General features: G+C 39.8%; 1 protein-coding gene across 1 annotated transcript in view; it reads right to left on the reverse strand.

Moving 5' to 3' along the window:
- The window catches only part of MTA1 (metastasis associated 1), a 94,223-nt gene that overhangs the window by 5,572 nt on the left and 60,868 nt on the right, over positions 1-27,783 (reverse strand). The window contains 9 exon segments of the mRNA XM_009892890.1: positions 2,121-2,152; positions 7,261-7,272; positions 13,650-13,685; positions 14,761-14,913; positions 16,763-16,852; positions 17,225-17,414; positions 19,108-19,259; positions 20,119-20,234; positions 27,407-27,465. Coding sequence (XP_009891192.1) covers positions 2,121-2,152; positions 7,261-7,272; positions 13,650-13,685; positions 14,761-14,913; positions 16,763-16,852; positions 17,225-17,414; positions 19,108-19,259; positions 20,119-20,234; positions 27,407-27,465 — 840 coding nt within the window.

Consider the following 27,783-nt stretch of genomic DNA (forward strand, 5'->3'; position numbering starts at 1 on the left):
GATTAGCACATTGAGAAATCCCACTGAAATCAGTAACACTGGACAAGTCAGGAAAGATGCAAAATCAGGGCCCAGGAAATCTCATATGAAATAAATTAAAGCTGGTCAGAAAACATCCCAGGGTACTTCACAGGCTATCCTCCAAGGCCAGACCATCTGCCCAGGTGCACCAAGGCTCCCTTTCTGCCCACAGAATGGGAAACTGTTCTTGTACATGAGGGATGTCCAGCCTGGGAGATCCACCTCAAAAGGAAGAGTGGGGACATAAGGCACTCAAGTCCTTAAGTGTCAGGTTATGGCAAAAGCTCAACCAAATTTTAACACTTTGACTCAGAAAGGGAAGACTTCAGTCTGTCAACCAAGAAAAAAAAAACCCAAACAAACGAAACCCTGAGCCTATTGCATTTTCATCCGAGGAGAAAACAAAAAATGATTGAAGACTTGTTTTTTTGACCAGCCTTAATCAACTGTGCTAGTAAGATCTGCTTCTTGTAGAAAATTAGGGCTTTAGAGCTAAACAAACAAAACCCCACCTTTTAAAATCCTAAGCTCTTTAAAGCTGTTATATACAAGTGCAATCAAGATTTAATTTCTTAGTTGCCCAGCTCCATGTTATACAAGACAACTTCGGCACCACAGCAGACCACTGAAATACTTCAGGAATTGCTTTTATATTTGAGGTTTATTAAGGAAAGAGTTTCAAATAAAAGGCTTTTCTGGTGGTTTTTTTTTTTACCCTTTCTAGATTTCTCCAAGAAAATCCTTTTATTAGTGTTGCGAAGGATATTTTTCTCCGCACGTGCTACACACACAGAACAAGTCCAGAGAAAATTCTTGGAAATACCTAGAAGGGGCACCCCTGTGCTTCAGGGTTGCCTTTTCTCTACCTGCACAGAGCAATCTGTTTCGAATGGCACATCCTGAAACGTGGACCTTTAATTTTCAGCTCAGTAGCAAGCTTTATCAAGCAACCAGAAATCAAGACAGTTCAGGGGTTTCACCCCTAAAACACCTAAAAAGTGTTAGGTCATCACAGATTTCTCCCACTGCACTGAGTTGGGTTTATACAGCAGACACAAACAAGTAGCCAGTCTCCTCAGTGACAAGAAATGAAGCTGAATTCATGGAGGAATGCAATTTACCACTTAGTATCAGATGCTCAAGTAACAAACCAAATGAATGCTTTGTTATTACAAGCAGACTAGCATGCTCAAGTTATAGCCTACCCTCATGATACTGCACCCTATCCGAGAGCATTATTAGATTTAATAATGCTTGTGATCACCATTCAGTGACCATCATTCATACCTGCTGCTGATTGACCCATGTCAGTGACTCTACTGACACTAACACGTCGTGGCAGTTCACCTAATGAGGCAAGCTCCACTTTATCAACACCAGAAGATCATTTTGGGGGAAGAAAAAAAAAAAAAAAAAGCCCCGAACAAAAAAAATTATGCTTGTAGTTCTCTCCCATGAGTTTCCCATAAGCCATGCATAACAGGGGAAAGTGATGCACAGCCTTCGCGCTGGCCTCTTCACACTGAGGTGAATTTCATGAGAAAGCATTTTGCCAGAGACACATCAATCAGACTGGCTATTTGCTTCTGTCCTTTGATAAAACTCAGCATAATGGATGAAAGGCTTGGAATCATTTTCACTCAAAAAAAAAAAAGAACATAAAAAACAAGCATTCTCAGCAGACAACTTGCACACCAACTTCCTAAAAACAATAATAAAAAGCAACTGTTTTCCAAACAAACCCTTCCATTATTTAAACCTTCCTCCTTCAGTGAAACACATTCCACCTAGAAACACATCCCAGAACTTTGCTATAAACAGCCACTCAGTTTCTCTATGAGCAGAAACAAAATGTTCCATTCAAAACAGAATTTCATTTATATATAGATAGATTTGAGGTTTAAATTGTATTTAACCACTTCAATGTTTCATATGCCCCAAGAGAATTGGTTTTTTTAAACTTTTAATTAATTGGGAAGTATGACCAGCTGCAAACAGCAAAGATGGAAGTGAAACACTAGGGTTTAATGGGGTGTTCTGTCTAGCGCGGGTTAATAATTCTTCTTTTCCCTGTTTTGGTTAAATGAACATTCTCTTACCATTTGTCTGGTTTGTCCGTGGTTAGGCAGACCTAACAAACAGGAAAGAGAATAGAGCTGGTAAGACCATTGCTTTTCCAAGACAGAAAAAAGTACAAAATCAAAACACACGCAACTATGATTGCAACTGTGTTGTTTTGCTAAAACAAGACTTGTCTACCAAACTAACTTCTCCCCTTCTTGAAAGGTAACTGAGAAAAGAGCTTCTTTAATGACATGGTTTGAAGAGCAGAGCCCCCAAGTTAAAACATGTTCCATTTGCTTAGTCTTTTCTCCATTTACTCACACCCTTCTTCAAACTATGGCTAAAAGTATACCATCTCTTTCAGATCTGAGGTTTTCCTCAAGTCTTGGGAAAAATATGGCATTCTGTTTGAGTTTTGGAGGAATTCACTGACATCAAGAAGGAGAAAGTGGAAGGTATTATACACTGTCAAGACAGCAACAAATAAAATCTTTCCTATCATTCTTGGATCCCCAGGGGACTCTTCAGCTCAGACGTTAGCTACACGCTGTTAGCAAACAGATTGTATCTGCTGACCCTACCACAAGTAAATACTTCCACAGGCGTAGTAGCTGCATCAGTCACAGAGCACTCCAGTGACTCCAGCTACCACACAAAGCCCTTCTCCAGTAACACAAACAGCACCATAAAGCACTGAGGACAATGGCTTGATTTTACTACTTTATTTGCTATACTATGAGATACCCTATCATGCTGCCATAGCGTATCTACTGAACTGTACTTTACATATAGGAGACCTCGCGGGATACACAAAGGTCTTGGGATATAAGAGAATGATGAGCTGCTCTAAGACAGCAGGGTATGGCACGGAATGGACTAGGAGACCTAACAAACCTTTTAGTTAGCACTGTTTAGTTTTCTAAGATGCATGCTCCCAGAAAACACCGTTTCATTAACATCACTGCACCAAACCATCTTTCTCAGCCCCTTCTGGCCGAGAATCAAAACGTCAGTACATCAAATCCAACAGGTACTACAGGACAGGCATCAGCAAATGCTGTCGCTGGCTGTAGAAGTTATCAGTGTGAATTCTGCTTTCACATTTATAGCAAGCTTCCCAGCTTGGCTTTTGAAACTTCCCGTTGCTAGCGAGTTAAAGCTGTGATGAAACCGCAAAGCTTTTTACAGAATCCAGCAAAAATGAGCTTTTACAGCTAACAGTCCGTACTCCAACAGATTCCTTGAAGTTCTCCTTGGTAAAACCAAACACAATGTACTCATAGCAAGTATGCCAGGAAACACATGGCACAGCAACGCATCGGGAGGGAGGAAGGCGGAACGGGGGACATTTTCTGAGCACCAAGTATCACGACACCACATTAAAATCAACAGTTTAGATCAAGTGTATTTTCCATTCTGTCTAGATGTATGCTGTTAGCTACTTCAAACATGAAGACACATAGTTTCAATTTTTGCAGCATTTTTGAGCATAAGTATCCACAAAGATGAAGAAACAGTTGCCAGAAAGTTTTCCATTAAATCTGTAGAACAGATGTACCAGCCACCAAATAAGAAAACCAGTAACAACCTTTGGATGTTCACAAAGGCAATGTAGGCGCCAGATAATCATTCCTTTTTACATGGGAGCAGCAATCGCATCCAAAACACAGCTGTGAGCAGCCGTTTGAGATGGATGGACGAAGAGCTTCACGGATGCTGGGAAACAGCACAGCCAGCAGGATGCAACCTGAATCTGTTGGCTTCAGAGCTAAGCTCTAGCACTTGTTTTTTCTTCCCTCTTTTGTAACAGAAAGATAACATTTTCTCCATTCACAGGAGCTCTGAGAGATGTAAATCAACTGATGCTAGTCCCTGGATTGAAGCCATACATTTCATTTTAACCACGTTCCAGATCATCTCTTTTCTTGTACTAAGAACATTCTTGATGCCAGAAAAGACTGGCCTACAGGAGCAGCTGACACACGGCTGCTGCTAGGGCTATCGCTGGATATACAACAGACAGTAAACAGTGCTATTCCCAAGCACTGAAATTAACCCAGAACGTGCCACAGTGACAAGAGATGTTGAGACTGACACAAACTGAGCAAAGGCTGAGCAGAACTGCTACTTACTCTGAGCCCCAAAGCTTCAGAGCCCTCAAACAGCAAAGAAGCAGTGCTAGGAACAGGGACACGCCTCACCCCCTAAGGTGTAATTTCTAGGATAAAGCTGCCCGTGACAACTTTTTGATCCAGTAAAAATAGGACACAAAACAAAGGCACAGTTTCAATACAATTTATACTCTTGCTATCACAGTAATAAGGTATCAATTAGCATATTAATCTTAGCTATCTGTGAAATTTCCCTTTAGTCACACTTCAATAACTGGAGTCTGAAAGAATGAAAACAGACACTAAAAAGACTAGCTCCAGTTTGCAATACAAATCACATTAAAAGCATGTGCAGCTGAAGCACCGCTATTAAATGAGCAACTTCTACCCGCCATGGTCACCAAAGAGATGCAAAGAGACAGCATAACATCTGTAATCCATTGCAAAACAGCTGTCAAGTCAACAGGGATGCATCTGTACTGGAAACAATGGATTCTCACACTAAAGTTTTTGGTGGCTTCTGTGCAAGAGATGAAGTCTGCAAGACAGGCACCTCTAAGACCTAAACCAATCCTCCGTCTCTGGGTAACAGACAAGTAACTCACCATATGAAATTTAGTCCTCCCCAAGGTGCTTGCTCCCTTTTCACAGATCAAGGTTTGAGAGAGACTTCTCACACACATGCATCCACAAGCAGGTTAAAAAAGTAGGGCAGCATATGAATATAAACCAGGAGCAAAATTCAACAAGGTTCTGACAGCTCCTCTACAGCAAAAAAAAAAAAAAAAGTCTTTATTTTATGGAGGGATGTCTCGAGAAGCCATAGGGTAGAAAGTATGAATATTCCTTTCAAAAATATCTGAGGTCCAACTGGTTGAATTTACATAGCTCCACATCAGAAACAACACTAAACTCCTCCAAATAAGGAAAAACACCTCGAACAAAAAAGATGTGATCAAACCTTCAAAACCACATAGTGTAAAGGTCTACAGTGATGAATCTAAGCAGATCTTCCACTCTTCTGCAGCCAAAGAAATTGAAATATATTCTGAAAACTCAAGATTAAATGTTTTTTCCATAGCACTGAAAAAAACAAAAAAAGCCCTACAAAATCTCTTCCCACTCAATTTCTCCTGCCAAAGTCTCCTCCATATATTGAAATAAAGAAGTCGTCCCAGAGGATAAAATGTAGACATGGTAAATTGAAGGTATGTCTGCAGATAAGCATAGATGTCCTTTGCCACAGACAATTTTATGTTGTTACTGAAATAGCAATGAAACAACTGATCACAGTACAGAGATTAATTGACACCCTCAAAGCATGCTTTAACTCCCCACACCTTAGTGACAAAGACCTCGGAACTGTTCCTCAAGCATAAGCACAATTACTGAGATTTTGGCTCAAAACCAGACACAGCAGGTTACTATGCCCTAATGATCCTTTCACTCTTCAAGTATCAAAGCTGCAGTTGAATATATTTTCATGCAAAAAAGAAAAAGGCAGGTGGGGAAGGACTATCACAAACAGCAAATGCAAGTCTGTTACTACTGTTACTTTGCAGCTTTATCTTTTGGGGATGGGGGGAACCACATCTCAGTCAACCAACCTGTTTCATTTCCAACAATCTCCTATCATTTGAATCTAGGTTTGAATTCAGATTTGTTAAATTTAAAATGAGAGAATACGTAAACTTCCTGCAGCAACTAGAGCACCACCCGAAGAACATGCTGCGGGAGTAGGGAATAGTTGGCACCCGACAGCACAGAGGGGAGTGGGGGAATCTAATTTCCCCGATGGGAAGCAAACCAGAACATCTGGTCCCACTGGAAGCCTGCAAGTAGACGTGCACACTCTTTGCTGATCCAGTCCCATTCCCCGTGAGTCCAGTGAGATCCTTAGCATCTGAATGGAAGCATTCGAAAATTACTCCCACCGCACAAATTCAGCCTGTTTTTTTGCCAACTCCACACAATACACAACTGCCATTTCGAGAGGCAGGAGAGCCTAAACCCTCAGCAATGTGACCAACACAGACTGGAGTGCAGGGATATTTCCATGAGGTTACTACAGCAAGCATCAAGAAGCTGCAGAGTAAGCACCAACCATGGCCACTTTTCTACCTGGGTAGAAATCTTCCAGCGCTTTTCCAGGCCTGAATATATACAGCATTGCCTGTATATTTAGACCATTTCATATTTTGGCACAAGCAGCCTGTACAGAGCTGACTCTAGTACCAAGGAGGAAGAGTATCCCAGCTTCCAGCCACTGGACATAACTCGGAGTTGTTAAATTTGTATTTACTCGAACTTACTACTAACTCCAATCTTCAGCATATCCACCACACACAAAAACATGAGTCCTTGATCTCATGTTAACATAATACAACTTTTCTTTCTTTTTTTTTTTAAAAAAAACAATCAGGACATCAAGCAATTAAGTCACAGATGGTATTTTGGTTTTAACTTCTGTTTACCAAAGAGAAGTATCATGCAGAACATGCAGTATGCAGTAACATCCATAAGCACATCTTCAGTCACAATGAACATACACTTCCACAACCAGCAGGTTTACTATACTAAAACATATTGCTTTCAAAAACCCATACACTCTTCATATGCATTTTCCTTTTTTTCCAAAGTAATCCTCCTCCTGGGATTCCATCCTTCCCAGCAGTAACAAAAACATACACAGTACCACATTTGTAAGCAAGCTAGAAAAAAACATAAGAACGCATGCATGAATGAGGCTTGACGAAAAAGGATTTCACTCCCAAGTTACCGGTTCACTTGAAGTAGTCTCTGCGTGTTGACATATATGCACATACAGTTTTTGCAAGCTTATAAGAATGCTTTAGTACCCGCCTTTTTCTTAAACTGCCAAGAATGTGTTACCGCTGTGAGCGGACTGAGTGCCCACCTTCTGACAATCAAAGGCTATAAACTTTCAGGAATGTAAGTGCAACAAGCAGAACAGAGCATAAATTGTACCAAACACCACCTCGACTAATATTGTCTTAAAATTCTGTTGTACATAAAAACAATGTTAAAATTGCAATTTACTTACCTAAGTAAGTTCCTACCAAGATTGGCAAAGGAAAAGGAAAAAAAGATTTAAGGTTAAAAAAAGGAAAGATTCACATAGTTCAGAATACAGTAGCTCAGCCCCATGCAACAAATACAGAAACACAGACTGTTTTGCTTGTAACGAAACACAGAAGTGATCACAGTTCTCTGTAGGACAGATAAACCCAAGACAACATTAAACAAACAATAACTCCAAATGAGAGATTCCACAAAGAAGAGCTTTTATTTTGTAGGAGTGAGTAGTGGTTCGTTACCCACCTCCTTCCACTACCCCCTGCACATTAACCTCATTGGATTTGGACAGTACTTCCTAAAATGCTTGGTCTAACAGTTCACATTAATTTGCTTCACTGGACCTCACAGATGATGTGTTTGTTCATGCAAAGCTGTACCTTCTGCTAAGAGTACTTAAAGAACCCTACTAACACTTTCCGGGCAGTGACATCCAGCTACAATGAGTCAGTAGCTACTCTTGGACAAACGTGTTGAGAATGGAGCTGCTATCTATCTTGGTGTTGAGTCAATAAATACTATCCACTCGCGTTGCTAAAAGAGCATCACGGTATATTCTGGTCTGGCTGTAACACACTAAGTGGTTAAAAAAAAAGAAGCAAAAAACCCACGCACCTCACTGCTTTAGGATTTGCTGACCCAAACTACGTAAACTAGAAACCACCGAATTATTCACTGTTCTTCGAATTGGGAATATTATATATCATATAGATATATACATGTGTGTATGTGTGTGCATATATATACGAGACGTTTATCACATGCAGATTCCACTTAATTACAAGTTCAGGCTTCGTACTATCAGGGGCATTTGCAATTCTGCCCTTGCATTGTTATGCATTCATTTCCTCTCACATTAATTACACCTGCTCCCTACCACTGCCTTGGGATATGCACTCTCCTCACCCTCCAGTCAACATTTGCATCTGACTCCATACCATCCCTCATAAAGGAAATGGTTTTCACTAGTTGATCCATAGAGCATAATGCCCATCTCCTGATTTCATTTCCAGATCTTTCTTCATAACGCCAAAAGAATCACAGTTGTCACGGATAAGCTGAAGGCAAGTGAAAAAAGTTTCACTTAACATCTGAAAACAAAATCTTAAGTACAATTCTCAAAAATAATCTGTACTTTTGGCATATAATCTAAAGCAAGGAAGTTGCACAGGCACACGGTTCTTGGGGTCTCCAAAAAGCACCTCAAGTGACTTGTCCCAGCGATGCTGCTGCTGCCGGCCAGAAACAGTCAATCCTTTGAGAAGCACTGAACATTTTCTCTCTTGACAGTAATCAGCATTACACTGGTTCGGATATCAACAGCTAAAGTCAGGACTTTTCTGCAGTACCCCATGTACCACATTATTCATCAAAGGACCAATACTCCCTGCTGTTTACAGTCATTCCTGGATGGGCAGATTTCCTTTGGCAGGTTACCCTCAAACTTTGGAAGGGCAGCCAGGGCCACTGCTGATAAAGGCAGAATTTTATTGCAACTTATGCATGCATCTAAGTCCAAATTTTCTGCAAGGTCTAAGTCAGACAGAAAAACCCCTTTGAGATAAGTCTGGTCACCTACATAGCTGATGCTAGAGAACTTCCTTATATTCCCACCTTCACAGCTGTTTTTGATCAAGAGGAGTATTTCCACTTTTATGCTTATCTCTTGATAATTAAACTAATGCCATGCTAGGTTGATGAATGCTTCCAGTTCTGGGAGTTCACTCACATTTCCCCGAAAGGTGAGAAACAATGAACCAGAACACATTAAATTAGATTGACATTCCATTTTGGTTTAGAAATCCCCAGTAGCAGAAGCAAGGTATTCCAACAGTTAATTAACCTCACTCAAAAATTTGCAGCTTGTTTCCAGCCAAAGTTTTTCTACTGTACCTTCTGGCTACTACAGCTCATTATTCCATTCCCGGCTAGACTAAAAAGCCCTCTATTATTACACTTCTGCTGCTCCTGTCAGCAGAGACAAACATCTACAACTTCCACTTTGATAAAAGCATTTTCCATTATGCAGTGTGTTTTCCAGTCCCTTCACCGTTTTCATGGCTCTTCTATAAACCCTCTCCAATTTTCAGCATTCGATCCGCTACCGTTTTATCAATGCAAGTTTGTTGCTGGGAAAAGCCTTCCCTTTATTTCAGCTACTCATTCATGTTCTCTCTCTTTCTGCCAATTTTAGAGTGCATGTGATGACCCTGAAAAACAAATTTGATTAGATGAAAGCTAACACGGTGTAAAAGAGAGAGGAAAAAAATAAAAATCTAACAAAGCTCTCTCCCTTCTCCCAGTAGGAATTTGCATAGACAAGTATCACATAGACCCCATACTGGATTGCTGTGAGGAAAAAAGTAAACAGGGTCCAGAACATAAAACATGCTCTCTATTCTCTCTAGAGGAAGTTTCATGGCAAATATTGTGAGTCAAGCTCCAGGATGCTAATGAAAATGCAATAAACTAGTAATTGTTTAACATCTCACTGTATTTGACAGCTTATGAAACTCCATGAACTTTTCATGCTCCGAAAATAGGATTCTGCAGGAATTTGTCCATGCTAATCTAATAATGAGGGAGAGCTGGGAAGTGCACTGTATGCCTGATGATGCCTCCAACATGATTTAAAGAGGAGGAAAACAAAATGGATGAAAGGACTACACCCTTCTTATAAAATAGAGTGGAGGCAGTGAAGAGAGATGCGATTAAGAATATTTTCCTGTTCTTGCAATTCAAGCACTAGTTGAAACTCTAGATGCCTGGCCAGGTAAATCATATTCAATGCTTGAAAAAGTTCAGATCTCTAGGGTTAAGCAGGGATGGTTCAGAAAAAGAAAAGTTAAAGATACTTAGCTGGAGTTACAGTAGCAAGAGAAAAAAAACAACCAAACAAACAACAAAATTCCAAAGGAAAAATCTTTAGTACTCTTAAGTTCAGCAATTTCCAACATTTCCATAATTAGTTTTAACTAGTTCTGGCCACAGTCCACTAACAACAGCCTGCTTTTCTTTTCCTCCTTGATCTCTCACCACCAAGGTTTTCCCAGCCTTTCCTTACTTCCCATTACTACCTCTCTTCACACAACGTTCAACCTGATCAACCCACATCCGCCCACAGATTAGGTGGTCTTCCACCTCCAACCCCTCCACTCTCAGTCATTGTTTGGACATTTTTAGGAACAGCATTTCGATTTACACAGAAACATTCATCAAAGCACTTAGCTGATTAACTTTTCTGAGGGCTGAATTTTAACTACTGACCACCCATCGTCCTAAATACCAAGGGGTGGTAGAGCCTCAGATGAAAATCCTCCAGCAGTGCTGCCTGAAGAACACCTAAAAACCTACATGAGCAGTTCAATTTTCAGCAATGTTAAACAGCCTAATTCTAAACAATGGCAGCAGATGCCATGGGAATTTAAATGCCTTAGAAATCTGACCACCTATATATACGTATAAACATGGATCTTAATACTTTACGCTAAGCAAAATGCAAGCTGCTACTTGGCTCATTCCCTGCAAAACAATCTCTTGATTTTATATTGCTTTATGATCTGGCCATGAGGAAAGCCTTACAAACTCATCACGTGCAATCAGCTCAGCAACCAGCCATAATTTACAGTATTACATACTTCTCCCCATGAGTTTGGGAGTAATAACCCAGCACCAAAAGGCTTTTATCGCCAGCAAAGAGACTTCAACTCAAGCCCACCTTAATAGCTGTTCAGTGTAATAGGTCAGAGACTTTAACACAGTGACTTGTTGAAACTGTAAAATATCTTCCAGGTGCCACCAACAGAGCACATCAGCAAGAAGCAGAAAAACTCTGGATAATTCATGTAACATTGCAGTAGGTCAACATCTACTTGAAAACTATTTCAACATAGGTGGACAAAGTGTCTTCCTGCACCTAAATTTGTGCAGAAATATTTTCAGCCTCTCCATGCAGTCATTGTCTTAACACCAGCTTTTCTTTACAGTACACTCCTACAATAACCTGGAACCAGCCAGTATGCCACCATGTATCACTAAGGGGAGAGGAAAACAAAAACAACAAAGAAACCCCCACAATTTCCCATAGTATCTGTAGGAACTATGTAAATGAAGAATCTGACTGGTTATAACAATTCTGTTTTACTCTTATCTTTTTTTTCTTTTTTAGATCAGTCATAATAAAAAAAAAAAAGTCATTCTGGACTGGGTTTACTTCAGTCCTTTTATACTAACTCACTGGCTCCTTAATTCTGGTCACAAGGCTTCATCACTCTCGCTGCCATTCACCCCTTCTTCACAACGGTTCCAACTTGTGCTCTTCCTCTCCTCTGACCTCCTCCTTTTCCTTCCCACCAGCAGTCCCCCACACTAATAAGCCTGTAAGACTCCATCCAGAGTCAAGGACAAGTCTCATAACCACGTTCCCAGTTCTGGCATGGCACAGGAAACTGGCATTAGCCATACCTAGAGCCAGCAAAGGCTACCAGCTCACATGCAAGGCAACTGGGAACCAGTGCTAAATGGGACTGGCACACAAACGGTCTACAGAAACAGATCCACCAAACTTCCACCATCTGTTTCTCTGTGCCCAGCAGATCTTGATCAAAGTTCTTTAAACCTTGTTTCACTGCAGGTGGTTCCCTTCCCTCTCTACCTTGGCAAAGTTTCCAGCAATCCAGGGTCAGAGAATATTCCAGATGTCAAAATTGCAGCATGACGAACAACTTCCATTCACAAATGAATCTCAAGCAACAAGTTTAAGCTGAACTGCTCAGAAGAATATCCAGTTAACATTCACTACCCCAACAGATAAACAGATTCTGGGACTGAATCGTACTCCGCTACCTAGCGGTTATAGGAGCAAATACTACTACAAGTATTTCAGTGGCTGGCTGAGAGCAGAGAGAGCAGATAAAGCAGCAGGTGCTTGGTGAGAGCCAGCCCCTGCACAACTATGCGCGTATGCTTCAGAGAAACACGTATTCTGAGCAGCCCAAACAGGTACTTCACAAAAATCTTCTTTTCACAAACTGCTCCAGCAACAGTTATGACTGAAATGTATCTAATCAAATACATATCCCAGCAGACGGATGTTTTAGAACACTAAAACATGAATCCTTCATTTCCAGTAAGGAAATGGTCTCAGGTTATCAAATCCAGTGCTCTACACAGAGAGAGCTTGAGGGAAAGGTCAGTTGTTCTGCCACTTCCCTCCTTTGGGCTACAACACCTCTGAGCTTCAGAAGCGTGTCATCTGCTGAGTGACTCTGCAGTCCCCTTGCTCGGGAGGACATACAGCAGAGAGAGCAGCAGGCATGCCCGTAAGCAGGTAGTCACTAGGAGCCGTGGAAATTCAGTGAACTACTCTGCACCTACATCCCTCATTACTGGACAAAACTTCCGAGGAAGCCAAACTGACCAAGTCAGTGGGGTTTTGTTATTCTTCCCAAAACACAAAAGTTAAAAGAGCACATTACAAAAACCTCAGCAATACAATATCAAGGTATAAAATCCCAAAGATATCAAGACAGTAGAACAATCACTGGCCTCATTCTTATTGTATTCTCCACATGCACTTACGTATGCATGCATGTAAATATTGATAACAGTCATCCACTGTCTCAGCCATTAAACACAAAGCTTAACATCAAGGCATGCAGTGTGACCCATTTCATGGCAACACATAAGCTTAAGCTTTTGTGTTTCCCTGTCTCACGGTGACATTTGTATATCCTAACTATTCAAAATTGGTCTGTTCTATTGAATTTGTTTAAGTGACATCATATGTATGTTTCCTGCATTATCATCCACTAAAGCTTCTGGGGTCTATTCAGTCGTCAGAACAGAATAATTTTTAGCCTGTGGAAATTTTGAAAACCATTTCTACTGCAAGTAGAGAACAGGCAGACAGCTGCTCAGCGGCGAGTCTGTCCACCCACAGTGGAAAATATAGAGGCTTGAACTTGGGACTTGATGTGAATACTGTCTTCTATTTCTTTTGGTTGAAGTGAATTTAAAGTAGTTCAAGACACACGAAACTTTGATTTCTTAAAAGTCAAACAGTGAAACACCACCTAGTTTCAAACCAACCATCACATCCTCAACCTGAGGAATTAGTAATCAGTTCTGAACATGGCACTTCATATCTTCAGTACGGTTGTACGACTTGTCATCTGCATGTGAAAAGCCTGGAAGGTGAGCAGCATAACCATGGATGGAAATGGTTACCCAAGGAACACTTAGACATCAACACAGAAGGTGCACACAGACTCATTAGCCACAAAGCACAGAAAAGCCAGCAGATGAAACTAAAATTTGCTCTCCTAGCATAAGCTGAGCGCAGCTTCAAGGTCTTACCCCTGCTAGGCATCAACAGGCGCTTCTTCATGTTGCCTGATAGAGCACAAGTGAACAGAAAAGAGAAAAACATCACATCAGCAACCTGAACAGCAGCAGTTTGAAAAGTTCTTAATGTTAAACCACAAACAATAAGATATCAAATGTTTGTAATTATATTTCAGATAAGCCATATATAAAGTTAAAATTAAAGATAAAAAAATAAGAAAGATTTTCTGTATCTCCCTCCCTGATCAGAGTCACCTTTAAACCAACCGTTCCTTTCCCCTGCTAAGGAGAACTATGCTCCATGTTCTCACTCCCATTAAGACCATTTGAACAAACCCTTTTATCCTCATCTGAGAGAAAGACTGCATTTTCTCTTCCCCGACGCTCTCAGGCAAGACCAACTCTTCAGAATAGAGCCCTAGAGTCTGTGCCAGGGACATCCTGCGTCTATCTCCCACTTCAAACACCTTCCCCTTGCCTTTTACTCTTGAGGAGATGAAGCCCAAACTCCACTGTACAGAGGTGATGAGCGACAGGGCCAACAAAAGCGAATGCTCTGGTTCTGCGCAAGGCAGGAGCGGGTTTATGCTATGCCAGATCTGGCACGTCTGCCTCCCTCAGCTAAGCAGCAGCTTGCCTCTCTCAATGGCATGTAGCCTCTCGTAGCTTTGCTGAAAGTTAGGTGATCCCCACGTTATGAAGCCACCTGGGAACTGCACAGCTACTACCCAGAGGCTAAAAAAAGCTGTAAACCTCAAAAGAAAAAACAAAACATCACTGGGAAAAGCTACTAAGGGTTTCTTCATATTACTCATCTAAATTGAAGTTTCCCCCTCACTGTCCCATTTGCAAGGTTGGTAAAGCTTGGCAGAGTGCCACTCGCACAGTAGCTTTATGTGCACGCACCACCCAGTACACACCCCATGTCACACCCAGAAGGAGAAATGGGACAAGTAACTTTTACAAAGGAAAAAATTAACAAGACCACCCCCCACCCCACCCCCAAGAATAAGAAACTCGGAATTTATATAAAGGGCTATATTTTAAACAATCTCCTTGTATATTCAAGGGACAGAAGAAAAAGCCTACACAGACAATACATATTTTGCAGAAAAATATTTACCATCCATTCCATTGTGTTGTTCATAACTTCTTTTTCCCAGGATAGTCGGGGACCCATTATTAATAACAGGTGTAAACTTAGCAGGAGTCAGATTGTTGAGAGAACTGGACAAGCTCTTTGCAGGATCTGGTTTCGGAGGACATGGATGAGACTCTGTTGTGAAACGGCAAGGTGTTTTTTTATTAGAGAAGATACTGCAATTATAAATCTGAAAACAACCTACAAACTTCCAAGGTGACCAAGTATACCTCCCCTTATATACAAACTATCTCAGTCAATAATTTTGACTGAAGATTGCTATTTATATAAAGCATTTTAAGTATATTTAGGAATTCACCTCTACTGAAGATGTTAAAACCAATGTCATAATTTTCACTGTAACATATCATTATCCCAAAATAAGAGTTGATAACAAAAGCACTTTGTATCTATTTTCAAAACACTATTCTCTGACAACTTGAGATAATTTGGGAGCTGCTCTGTATTAAAAGCCATCTTTGGGCAGTCATGCAACAGCCCTAAACTCTAGGGAAATTACAAATTTGCCAGTTTTGCAAGGTTTGTAAAATAACAAAATTTCTAAACTGACCAAACAAGTGAGGATTCAAAGCACCACCATAAAGAACACACAGAGAGCCTGAATTCAAACTTCTGGCTGAGGCAGAGATCAAGCACACACTGTTCAACTGAAAAGATTTTGAGAAAGTTACAAGCAACAGCAAATAGGAGTGTCAACTAAGTTTTTCTCTCGCAGCCCCAGCAGCCAAGTAACATATAAGTTAAAGTACGCTGCACACAAGACCTCCAAAAATACGTTCTCAACAGTCCATCAGCGTCCCTCCATTTCTTTCACTCTCTTCTCCCAGCCCAATAGTCAAATGGAGACCCTGACACAGCGCTAATGAAATCTCAAAACCTACTGCTACATTCTGTACGACTATTAAAAGTAGGATTTTATCAAACAGCAAAGCTTCTCCCTTTATTTGGTTGCACTATACATAACCAAAGGTTTCTCAATGTGTGTATCTCATTAGTATACAGTAGAAGTACAACACTCAGGGAAGCAGTAAATATTTAATAAACCCTGAGCCTTACAATATTTAATCAACAAAAGCGTTCAAAGAAACATAAAATCAACTCCAGTGTTTCTTAGCAAAGTAAAAAGGCAATCAATTTCCTTGTTAATCTGGAAGCCTTCAAAGTACCGCTGTCCAAACTAGCTTTCTGTGGTTAGACTCACATTAGACTGCCGAAACAACCTGAGACATGTCTTCAGGGTATCTCTAGCAACTGGCAACACTAGGGAAAATGATTTTGCATTTATTTGTAGTCAGAGCTGGCATGTCACATAGCTGGCCTCTTCCAGCACCTACAACTTACACCAACGTCCTGGACAGAGCTACTCAGTACTCCCCCACAGACCAGATGATAAGGTCCAAGTCCTCACAAAAATAATTAAAAAAAAACCAAACAAACAAACAAACCCCAACCAAACTAGAACCAAGAAGAATGTAAAGAATGGAAATACAGTCCCCTTGCCTAGCTTAAGCACAGAACAGCAAGCAACTGATTCACAAGCTGTGGGACACAGCGCTGTCCTAAACCCAAGAGGCTTCTTGGAGCACCCAACTGTAAGAACTGCCTCCAGACAGCCCAAAAATTGGAACAGTGGACTGATCAATTGTTCCCAAAACATTATGTTCGTGCCTCTATTAGCAGATGGTAACTTGTCCCCACATGCATTGAAAGCCACAGCAAACACATTCCTCCCTTCACTTGAAAAAGTTTCTGATATAGCTCTGTGAGCCCAGCGTGGACTGCTGAGCCACTAGGTCTGACAAACTAAGTAGGAAAAAGAAAAAGAAGTTCATGGGAAGGGTTTTTTTTTGATCCAGAACTAGCATCTAAATCCAGAACCAAATGGAAAAGGAAATGGTTAGCAGAATTAGCTAATAGGGTTTCTTGTTTGGTTGGGGTTTTTTGCGTTTGGTGGCTTTAATACCTAAATACCGGAGTACTGCTTCTAAAGGCTTTCGAACCACTTGCTTTAATAGCAATGGATTTTCTGATGCCTCAGGTAAACGTGCTGTGCCTGTAAAATAAAGAATAGTAATTAGAGGGTAAAGACACTTAGATATTATAGCAAAACTAAATGAATGTCCTGAATGAGCTTTCCAACCAAGAGGAATTTTACAGGTTGCAAGCATGCCTTGGCAACAGGACATAAATGCAGAATGCTAAATGTAATAGCAAACATGAGTATTTTAAAACAAATAACTCATGAATTTTCAAAGTTATTTGTCTAGCCTACAATCAGTTAGAACGCTCTCCAAGTATAGCTAGATTTTGTGAAACCACTAGCTACGTGCAAGACAGTATCTCAAGAAAGTGCAACACAAACTTTATAGGAAAGGAATTTCAAAGGGCTCCTTTACGAGTAGGTCCCAGCTACATCACCACTCACATTCTGCTTTGATTGCTGCACTGTTAATAGGCAGATAGGGATGTCTTGCAGCATGCCAAGGGCGCAAGATATCTCGACATAAACGTCTGGCAATTCTTGTCAGTTTTGTTGTATGGAGATAGAAAGCTTGTCGTGTCTTCATAGCAAACTTCGGGCTCCCACTGTTTCGTACTGGCACACCATGAGGACTCTAGAAAGAAAGAAAAATAAATATGGTTTCTAAAAAATAATTATTAGAAAGTATGGTTTTAAAGAAGAGAAAGAATATCATATAAAATGACTTTCAAATACTGATTCCCAGACATAAGAACAAAACCAGTATTACAGATGAAAATATTTTCAGCCCAGCTATTCCTCATTTCCCAAATCTTACCCACCAACATTTGGAATTTTCTTCCGAAATATCTCAAAGGATAAAACAAAGGGAAACATTTTCTCTTCACAGGGAAGTATTTATTTCTGTTGCATCCCAAGCTTTGAAGTAGGGATCCAAAAGCCAGACCTAAAAAAGTTACCTGATGCTATCACATCATTTGGTGCTTACAGAGCCAACAGAAAGACTCTCAAACTTTGGGTGCTTAGAGTTACTCTGGACATACAATGCAAACTCCTTATAACAAAGCATTTGTAAGAGAGGAAAATCAGAAAGTAGCTGTATGGCTAAAACATACATCACAAACTCACATCCCAGAGCAACCTTACAGCATTCAAAATGTTTTTGTCTCAAAATTGCAAGAATTTCTGTTTTAATTCTTACTCTGAACTCAATGAATGCATTTACAGAGTTGTAAAATATTCACAGCATGTAATAAAGAACAATACTGAAAGACATTTATCTACTACAGAGAGCAACAGCAGTATCTTCTTCATGAAAAGAAACTAAGTCAACCAATAAGATAATGAAAGTAGTATCTTGCTATCTCAAACCTGCCCACAGTCCAAAAACAAGAGGAAATTTCAGTTTGGGGAGAACAAGGCTTCCCCCTCTCTGACTATTTACATACTTTTTAATTAACAAACAAGAGGTATAAGGCTGATAAAACCTGGCAGTTATCTCAGCAATTAGGCAGAAGCCTGGAAAGGACAGAGGCTAGACAAAAGAAATAGAATAGAAAGGGAATGATAGCAAAGTCTAGGAGAGAGGAAAGAAATTAATCTAAGACCAAAGTTCAGTGTGCACTATCTTTTTGTCCATGTGATGCAGCTACTTTTTACAATCAACTCAATGTATGATGCTTCCAGACTGAACTTCCACCAAATTCAGAAAAATTCTGAGAATTTAGGTTTTAAAATAAAAGGGGAAAAACTAAACAGAAGAAGCACATACAATGCTTACTCAAACCTATCCAAAAGGAAGGAGTGTTAATTTAAAAAAAAAAAAAAAAAGAATTAAGTAGAAAAACAAGATAAGTGTTCTATAAAAAGCCACTAGCTATTTGGGGTATCTAATGTTGAATGTGCCTTGGGAAAGGGAACAGGTTTCAGGAAATAATGAATTCCTTTATGGGTAGGGTGGGGGAAACAAACAAACAGAAAGTCCTCTTCCCCCTACAGCAAAAATCATGGAAACCGAATACCAGAAACACTTGCTGGCAGTTCAGTTTTTTCCGTCTTCATAAAGTTAGCCCATGCATTTGATGGCTAGTTTGCTAAACAAATGTTGGGTTTTTTCTCAGGGCAGTACTTGACAACAAATTACTGATAGCTGAAGGTAAGGTGCCAGCTTCTGCAAGACATGAAATACCAAACCCAAGAACAACAATGGAGGCTGAAGGCATTCTTTTTGTTGTTAAATATTTAAGAACGGTGAACAATTATTTAGATATCATGGCATCTAGCTTTCCAGGCAAGAGCACAGAACAGTCTGCTTTGAAGATACCTACCAAATTATTGCGGTTTGGTCCTGGTCTCTCCCCATCTAACCGTGTTGGCATTTTCAAGCCACCGTATTTCTTCCAGTATGTCCAACAGGATGCACAGAGGCGACACTGCATGTTAGGGGGACCCCAAGAATACCACTGGTAAGACTGTGTGGCTAGAGATAACAAAGGTGGAAATTATATATATCCTCAAACAGGATCGCTTTTCAGAGCTTATTCTCTTTAGAACCATCACAAAAGAAAACCCACACAAAGACAGTGCAAAGCTCAAACAGATCTTAGAAACCTGATGACGACTTCACTGTCATCCCCACTGTTACATGTGCTTGTGATTTCAGCAAAATTAATTACACATATAAAACCATTTTAAAGCATGAAGAGAAAAAACAACTAGTAGGATGTGAAAATTTCCAGCCAATGAAACAAAATTCTCATTTTGCAAGATGGGTAGATAACAATTTCTGCAGACCGTGTGAGAGGGAGGGGAGATTGCCTTCAGGAACTCCCCATACATTAATTTTACAACTAAAGAACATAAGATAAATCTGTGACTTGGCTTCCCACACAGTCCTACATGTGAGCATCTCTAAAGGCTTCCCATAAAGGAAGACAACTATTGGAACTCAGTATATTAATACCAGGCAGCAGATCAAATACAAAGATATTACATATTTGGAAATCTAATCTACTAAAAAACTATGAAAAAATTGTCAACTTCACACCTTGGTGGTTAAAGTCTTTGGTCAATAGCTACCTGCAATTACATAGGATATTTACTAACTCCCCGTTTAAGTATTTCATAATTGTATTTACCACTGTAACACCAGTTAACTCCAAAAAAAACCCCAAAACAAAAAGCCACCCACTTTGCTTAAACGGTGCTAAGTCAAATTCTGTCCCCCAACCCTTCCAAAGCCTTCTCTCCCACCTCCCCACCACAACACAGCTTTTACTTTACTGTTTGCAACACAGCACTCACACTATGCACAACCGCCATACTGCTATGGCACTTACTGTAACAGCTTTCACAGGCCCGTCCTGCTCCCGTGTTCTGTGCCTGTACTCCAGTACCATTTACCACTCCTGGTTTGACATTATTTACATTGATCTGGTTGGGGTTTGGCTTGTTACTTAAAACACAAAGCAAAAAGGAGGACAAACATTAATTGAGGCACGCAATTTCCTACGTGACTTAAAAAAACATGGCCCCAAATGTCTGAGGATTTAAATTTCGTTCACCATGTGGCTTCCAGAACAAGAGGTACTTACCAGCAGTCCGACTTCCATGAACAGACTGTCTCCAATAATATTTAAATAATGCCGATAATAAAAATAACTATAATAATAATTAGATGCCATTTTCAAGAGTCCAAACCCATTTAAATACAATAAACCAGTGAGGCCTGGTAGTATAGTACTCACTATCCCAGACATTCTAATCCAGGTGACAAAAAGATCTTATCTACAGATCTCCCTCCATCCTTAACAGGAGCGATATTTTACTTGAATCTCCAAAAAGAAGCCTGGGAGAAGGAGCAGTAGAGGTAGATAGAGAAAGATCAACCTCTGCCTTATTCAGAGAAAAATAACCCTAGACTGCAGTCATAAATATTTCCACATTGTCTTACTGCAAATGTTTGCATCACGTAGCCACCATTAGCACAAGCTCACCCAACACACCTAACAAAATCTTTGGATATGGATATACACAGCGATATTAATGAATATGAGCCTTCTGGCAAGTCTTAAACTATGGTCTGCACTTTTCTAAAAACCATTTCGGTTTCTCCTAAATGGAAAAAGTCTGAAAGCTTAACTTCCGCAGAGCAAGAAATGAATTGATGGCTGTCACTAACACATTCTAATATAATGACGTCTGAATCACCCCAGCTCATCCCTATACTCCCTTAAAAATGTTGACTCAGGCGGGGGGGAAGCTACTGGCAGGAGCTGAGAATGGAAGGGCAAACAAAACCTTGGCATAGAGAGCAGTACGGAATAGTACAAAATCTCTGGATTTCAGGAAGAGGTGTCAGAGGCGGAAAAGGAGGCATTCAAAAAAACCTTGGCATAGGCGGGAACAAGGACAGAGACCTGATATTGCAGGGAGAGGACTTCTGGGAAATCAGGAAGATGGAAGAAGTCACACAAGAAGCTTCCGAGAAGAACACACAAGGAGCTTAGAAAACACGCAAGGACTCCCAGATGCTGTTAGGAGCTCAGCTTATAGAAGCAACAAAAAGCAGGCAGCCTTTGGTGCCAACTTCTGAACATAAGTCCAAATTGTAGTGCGGATTACATTTCCCACATATTCCCTCTTACCTGAAGACTGAAGGGAGTGGGCATATTCTTTTTATTTCCAGCTAATAAAAGCATGATTTGAACCCTCTTATTCAAGCAGAAATACCTTAAAATGGCTTTCTGAAAACACACTTTCTTACACATCAGTTGCACACAGGAGTCACAGTGATTTCAGTGACCCAGAATACTTATTACTCTTCACCCTGGCTAGCGCTGCAACAGCAGCATTGTGGGAATATGGCCAAATTAATTTCTTTCTAATGGGGCATCAATATTGGGTTTCACATTCTCAGCAACGACCCCTGAAACTAAAGCAGTTCTAAGTGACTGAATTCTGAAGACCACTGGCCCTTGCAGCACCAGAACCAACCCAAATGCTACTGGAAGCTTACACTGCCCTGGAAGCCGGAAGGTCATCCTTCTCCTCATCTGCAAATGTCTGATCAGGCACTGAGATACAGAGCTCAGTAAAGCTCCATTTCTATAGAGACAAAATGGATTTGGCTGTGAACGACCTAGAAGGACCACACACGTTGCATAAGGAGGTAAGAGAGTATTTGCCCAGTCTCAGAAAAACTTCAGATAGCATTCTGATGGTGCTCCTGGCTGTAAAGTTCAGGGCCTTTCTGCAGAAAAGAAAGCTTAGGAGGCTACATGGCACCGAAACACTGTAAATAGTTTGTTCTTTCAGTACACTGAGAAGCCGGTATACAGTCCAAAAGAAGCAGAGAAGAGAAAAAAATAAAGGCATTTAGATTAAGAAGCCTGATTAGATTTTCTTCTCCTTTTGCTTATTAATTTGCCCGGCTCTTACAAGGATTAAAATGTTTCAGGGTGCTTATCAGAATGGCACGACGTTTTGACACCACAGATGGCAGGAGATCTGCAGACACATTTAACAAAGGCAAAGTTGAAAGAGGGTGCATTCATGCTACCCAGCATTTTCTCTGGGTTGTCACTATAGTAACCTGCTGCAAAAGAACTTTTGCCAATGATTCACTAGCAAACTCCATGTGCAAACATTACCAAGATGCTGTAAAACAAACAGTCCTCACAGAAGCACGCTGTTACAAGCGGAGTTGCTCAATAGACGGAGCAAAAGACCGAAGTAAAGAAAACTAAGGTTCCACTCCAGGTCTTACGGCTCATCATCAGACACACTGCTTCCCTTCTATACATTTATTTATCCTCTGAAAAATGCAGTAAAGGAGCCTTAAATCCATCAGTAAAGCACACAAAAAGGTTTTGGGTTTTGTGAGCAGCATGGCGGGAAGCCCTGATGTTTCTGGTTGTAAATGGTAAGCTGAGAACAAGATTGCACTCATTGGCATGCACATCCAAAGTACTAAGATCACGTGCAGAAGAAAGGAGGGCAGTGGCCTGACTCCGCTGTCCTCTCTACAACCCACATCAAACTTGTATTTCAAACACAAGCGAAAGGGATGTACGAGTGAGAGCTGATCACCAAATCACATTGATCACCAAACTGTCGCACTGTAGTTGTGGCACTAACTTCACTTCAGGATTTTGGAACAGTACAATTAATGTAGTGGCAACAAGCACCAGAAAGTGTGCAGCTCCAAAGCTAAGGGCAGGTTTCACAGGGGCAGTAACAATAAAATTTAGGCAGCTAATGTCTTCATCATATGAGAAGCAAAAAGCTCTTAATTGTTGATGAGATGTTAATTAAACTTGTTTGATATTACCAAAGCCTGCTACAGCTATTAAAAAGAGAATTAGATGAATAACTGGATGAATCATTAAGCAATTAATGAAGCTGAAGTGAAAGATGCAAATAAGGTAGTGAGAATACTGATGGCGCGGTAAACTATAATTTCCAGTTCTTACATCAGGAATGGAAGTCTTTAAATGGGTTTCAATTATGCTGGAGCAGTCAGTTATACTAGAACAGGGATCATGAAGTGCAGATTTCTGTACTGTATTCTGCAGGAGATTAGTCTCAACTAAAGAGATTAAGGTGATAAAGCACACGCAGAAAGAAGGCACTGGAAGCCAGCCATCACGGACTGAAGCCCCTGTCCAAAAAACCCAACCTGAAGATAATCCTGAGCCATGCAGAACACTGAAATTCCTTCACTATGTGACTACTAGTATTTGACCCACAGCATAGTGATAAAATTTTAGTTAAAAATAACTATAAACTCAATACCATCAGTGAATGTTTCCTGTTATTCAGGAAATCATGGTGGTGCTAGATGTAACAGAACAATTAAGAAATAAGGCCTCAGAAATAAGAACAATTTTTAATCCTTTGTAAGGAACATTTATGCCACCTACCTCTAGGCATCTAATGCAAGTGTCTGGATTCCTTATCCAGACAACAGAGAGGTGAGCTCTCATCACAACTCTCCAGGCTACTGTAAATACCCACTTCTAAGAACAGGTCTGTTGACTGGTAAACAACGCTTTTTGAAAATTAGAAGCTTTCTCCAACAAAATGCTGGGAGATCGCCATTTTAACAAGTACAGCTACAAAAGAAAGAACAGCATTACACTTTTAATTTTTCCATGCTGCAGTGGACCTCTGCACAATTGAACAGTGAAGGAAAAAAAGCCTTGTTCCTCAGGCAGAGGACAACTAAGAAACAGATAAAGAAATTATCTTCAGCTTGCTAAGCAGCCGCCTCTTACAGTCATCCAAAGCTTCAGCCTATTCCTCCAGTTTCCATATTAGCTTAAAAAAAGAGGCAGGCTAGGAAGAATAATATTTCCTTACAAGTGTTTGTAAGGTGGCATTTGCAGTTTTAAAGTGCTTTGAGATTCTCAGATAAAATACTGTAAGTAGAATGTATTAATTTACATTTACAGATGTAAATTTAAAATTGATATTTTGGAGACTGAGGACTGTATGGAGCACTTCATTTTTCCCTTTGTGTTCTTATCCCTTCTGGTATCACTTAGATCAAAGCAAAAGAGAGAAAAGCCACATAAAATTGTATGTCTCAGCCTTGATGATTTGCAGATAATCTAATCCCAAAAAGCACCAGCTATACAAGCAGACCGTCATCAAAAAGAAGCAAGTAATGAGTACTTATGATGCCTGTAAGATTAGTAAAACCAGAACATGACTTCCACAACAGCCTGAAGAGTATGTTTAGGTACACACTAGAAGAAAGAGACTGAGAGTACATCAGCAACAAGAAAGGTCTCCGAGCCCTGCGTTCACACTGGCGGATGGCAGGATGAAGCATGTAAGAACATGGAATCTCTTTGTGTATTCAGGCTTCTGCTACTGCTTTATTTAACACCTCTTCCACTGACAGAGAAATTGCTACAGAAAACAACTAAAAGACTTTTTCCAGTATTTCCTGAAGGCAGAATTCAACTGATCTTATACTTTTTCCTTTCACCGGAAAAGCACATTAGCACTTTTCAACCTAAGGAACGCAAAACAAAGTCATCCATGAAAACTTTGGGTTCAGTCACATCAACTACTAATGTCTGTTCCAAAACAAGGATTGTTCTTGGAAGTAGCACAGAAATGTTTGTCTAATATCTAGGACAGAAATGTTTTTCCAATATCTAGCAGGTTGATTTAGGACTTGATAACCTCACATCAGTTAACTGCATGCTTCAGTTACCCACATTATAAACTTGGGGCTCAGTCTTAAGTGAAAAGATATCAACTCTAAAGCTTCATGTAAAGCTGTTATTTTATACTGCATAGTATGTATATGACATGAGAAATAACCTTTGAAGACTGCCTCCTACTGTTTTTCATATTATTTTCCTCCTCTCTCCCTAGATTTTCCTATTAACATCACAGAAACAAACGAGAGTCCTATCAGTGGAAGACAGCCAGAGACAAAAAAAAAAAAAAATCAAATTGCTTCAGTCTGTTATCCTCCTGGGTCTCTCTTTGCAAACAATTTTAAACCAGTTATTGTTAGAATAGGTTTCATTAAATCAGCTGATACGCTTCTGCATAGGTCTTGTGACAGCCTACATCAAGTAATTTATTTTTGAGGTGACAAGTGGATCATTATGGTTCAAGCCTTGAAACAGGAATGGGCTCAGTAACATGATAAGGACAAATCAATAGCATTGATATTTAGATCCCTACACCATGTATTGCTACTACAAGCCAAGAATATAATCATCTTCTAGGTCACAAGATAATATAGATGCAATATATTCCCTATGTGCCAGACCTTGTACTGAAACTTCAGTAGAAATAATCAAAAAAACCTCAGAAACACCTAATTGTTGCCACATTTGGAGGTATTAATAGCAATAAAAAGCAGCATAAGCATGCACGTCGGATTAAATAAGCCATGTACGCAAATACTACTTTTTCTGATACAAATGAAATTATATTAAAGGAGGAAAACTTTACACCCACTTTACCAATTAAACAATATGTAAGCTAAGGTATAACACTCACAAAATCAACCGTGACTGGAAATCAAAGCCAGAGATAAAAATAGAAACCACACATGTAGAGACAGAAGTCTTTTACTGAAGTAGAGAGGTAAGTTGCTGATTTGATTATATTCTCTAGATAGCAACAAGAATTATCTTGCTGAGATACAGTGTTGAGGGATAAGATATCACTCCAGACAGCCATTATCAAATGAGCTCCATAACCTTTCAAATACAAAGCCCTACCTACATACATTATAATCCAAGAGCAACAGCAAGACTAAGAGGCTCTCTCGTCTGCAACATCCTTTTGCATCCGCAGTCTAAATTACATTGGCTATTGCTTTACAAGCTTATCATATTATGAATTCATGTTTATTTTGATGTCCAGTGTTCCCCTGCAGAGTAACACCATCCACAAAAAGCAATACTGTTGAAAAATGGCATGACAAGAAGTATATTTGGTTTCACTCTGAATATTACATCTAATTTTTAGTAAATTCACCTGAGAGGTATCAACATATTTCAAAGTAAAAAAGAAATCAGGGATCCTCTATTTTCACAAGAAATAAGGGACTGTCTTGCAAGCTAAATATGTAAAACTTCGTTTTGCCTTAAGTAACAGAACCCATGGTAGAAGTTCATAAATATTTGAAAGGAGATAGCATAAAAGACTAAAGTAGTTATTTGGGATAATACACAAAGGAACGTATCTAGGAATGAAAGTTGAAAAAAGAAAGGACAGGGGAGATTTAAAGTTCTACGCTGTAACAACTGTTGACTATGTTATGCAGAGGAAATGTAAGAAAAGAAACACATTTTACTAAGGAGTTATATATATATATTTTTTTATACATATTATATACCATTATATATAAATTTTAATGTAGATCTCTATATAAACTTTATATATATATATATATATATATATAAAAATGACATGAGGAAACAACCACACATTGGTGAGCCACTGCTGACAAAAATTAATAAAAACATATAATATTGAGTAGTTAATTAGCTACCTTTTTGTTCACGACCGTGGTGACCTGCTACCAAGTCCCCAACTCCCAGCCCGTATAAAAATAAAAATTAGGAGATAAGTAACGGTTGCTTCAGGATAGGAACATTATACAGGATGAAGGAAATGAGCAACATGACAGCGCAGCATCCTAACCAGGAAAGCCCCAAAGGGAAAGTCCTCGGCTGCCCATGGAGGAAGTACCCTGTCCTCCAGAAGGGGAAGGTCAGCGTGTGGGAACAGCTTTGTGTTTTACACACTCATAAGCAGCAGCACAAGCATACTGGGAGGAGTGCTGCTTTGTTCTAGCCAGCGTTGAACTACTAAAGCTATCGTGTTGTCTTCCACAGGGATCCTAGTTGTTTTTTTAGCATCAGGGTGGTTAGCATTAACTCAGATAAAATGCAAAGGACTTCAAGCCTAGTCAAGCATCAGCAGAAGGTTCATTATATTGGTAACCTAATTTAATAGTTCCCTGACATGTTTGTTCAACTATGTCTCTCATTAGGTAATTAAAGCAAATACATAATACTTGCAGGCCATGGAAACTGCTACACCAGACCCTCTACAATGAAATAGAAAAAACAAAAAGATACTTACTAGTTGGGTATATACACTTGTTTTAGCTTGCTTTCTGCTTCTGCTGCTTTCAATCGTTTCTTTAAAAAAAGAAAAGGAAAAAAAAAGTTAGAATAAAAAGAAAATAAGGACTATTTCACCTGGGAGTCAAGTAATACACCTGTAAAAACTTTAGCACTTACTAGCAAACAATGAAGTTTTCCTTTCACTGAGCAGCTACCACAAAATCCTTTTCCAACAGGAAAATATCCACTGAAAACAATTGCGGGCATCAAATGACTACGTACACAGCTTTTCAAAAAAGTCAAAGAGATGACAATCTACCATTTATAAGGACAAACTTTTCATTCCCGTTCCCTTCTATACAAATTAATGCATTGTTCCTCCCACAACTTTTC

The sequence above is a fragment of the Charadrius vociferus genome, unplaced genomic scaffold (genome assembly GCF_000708025.1).
Source record: "Charadrius vociferus isolate BGI_N301 unplaced genomic scaffold, ASM70802v2 scaffold39, whole genome shotgun sequence".
NCBI lineage: Eukaryota > Metazoa > Chordata > Aves > Charadriiformes > Charadriidae > Charadrius > Charadrius vociferus.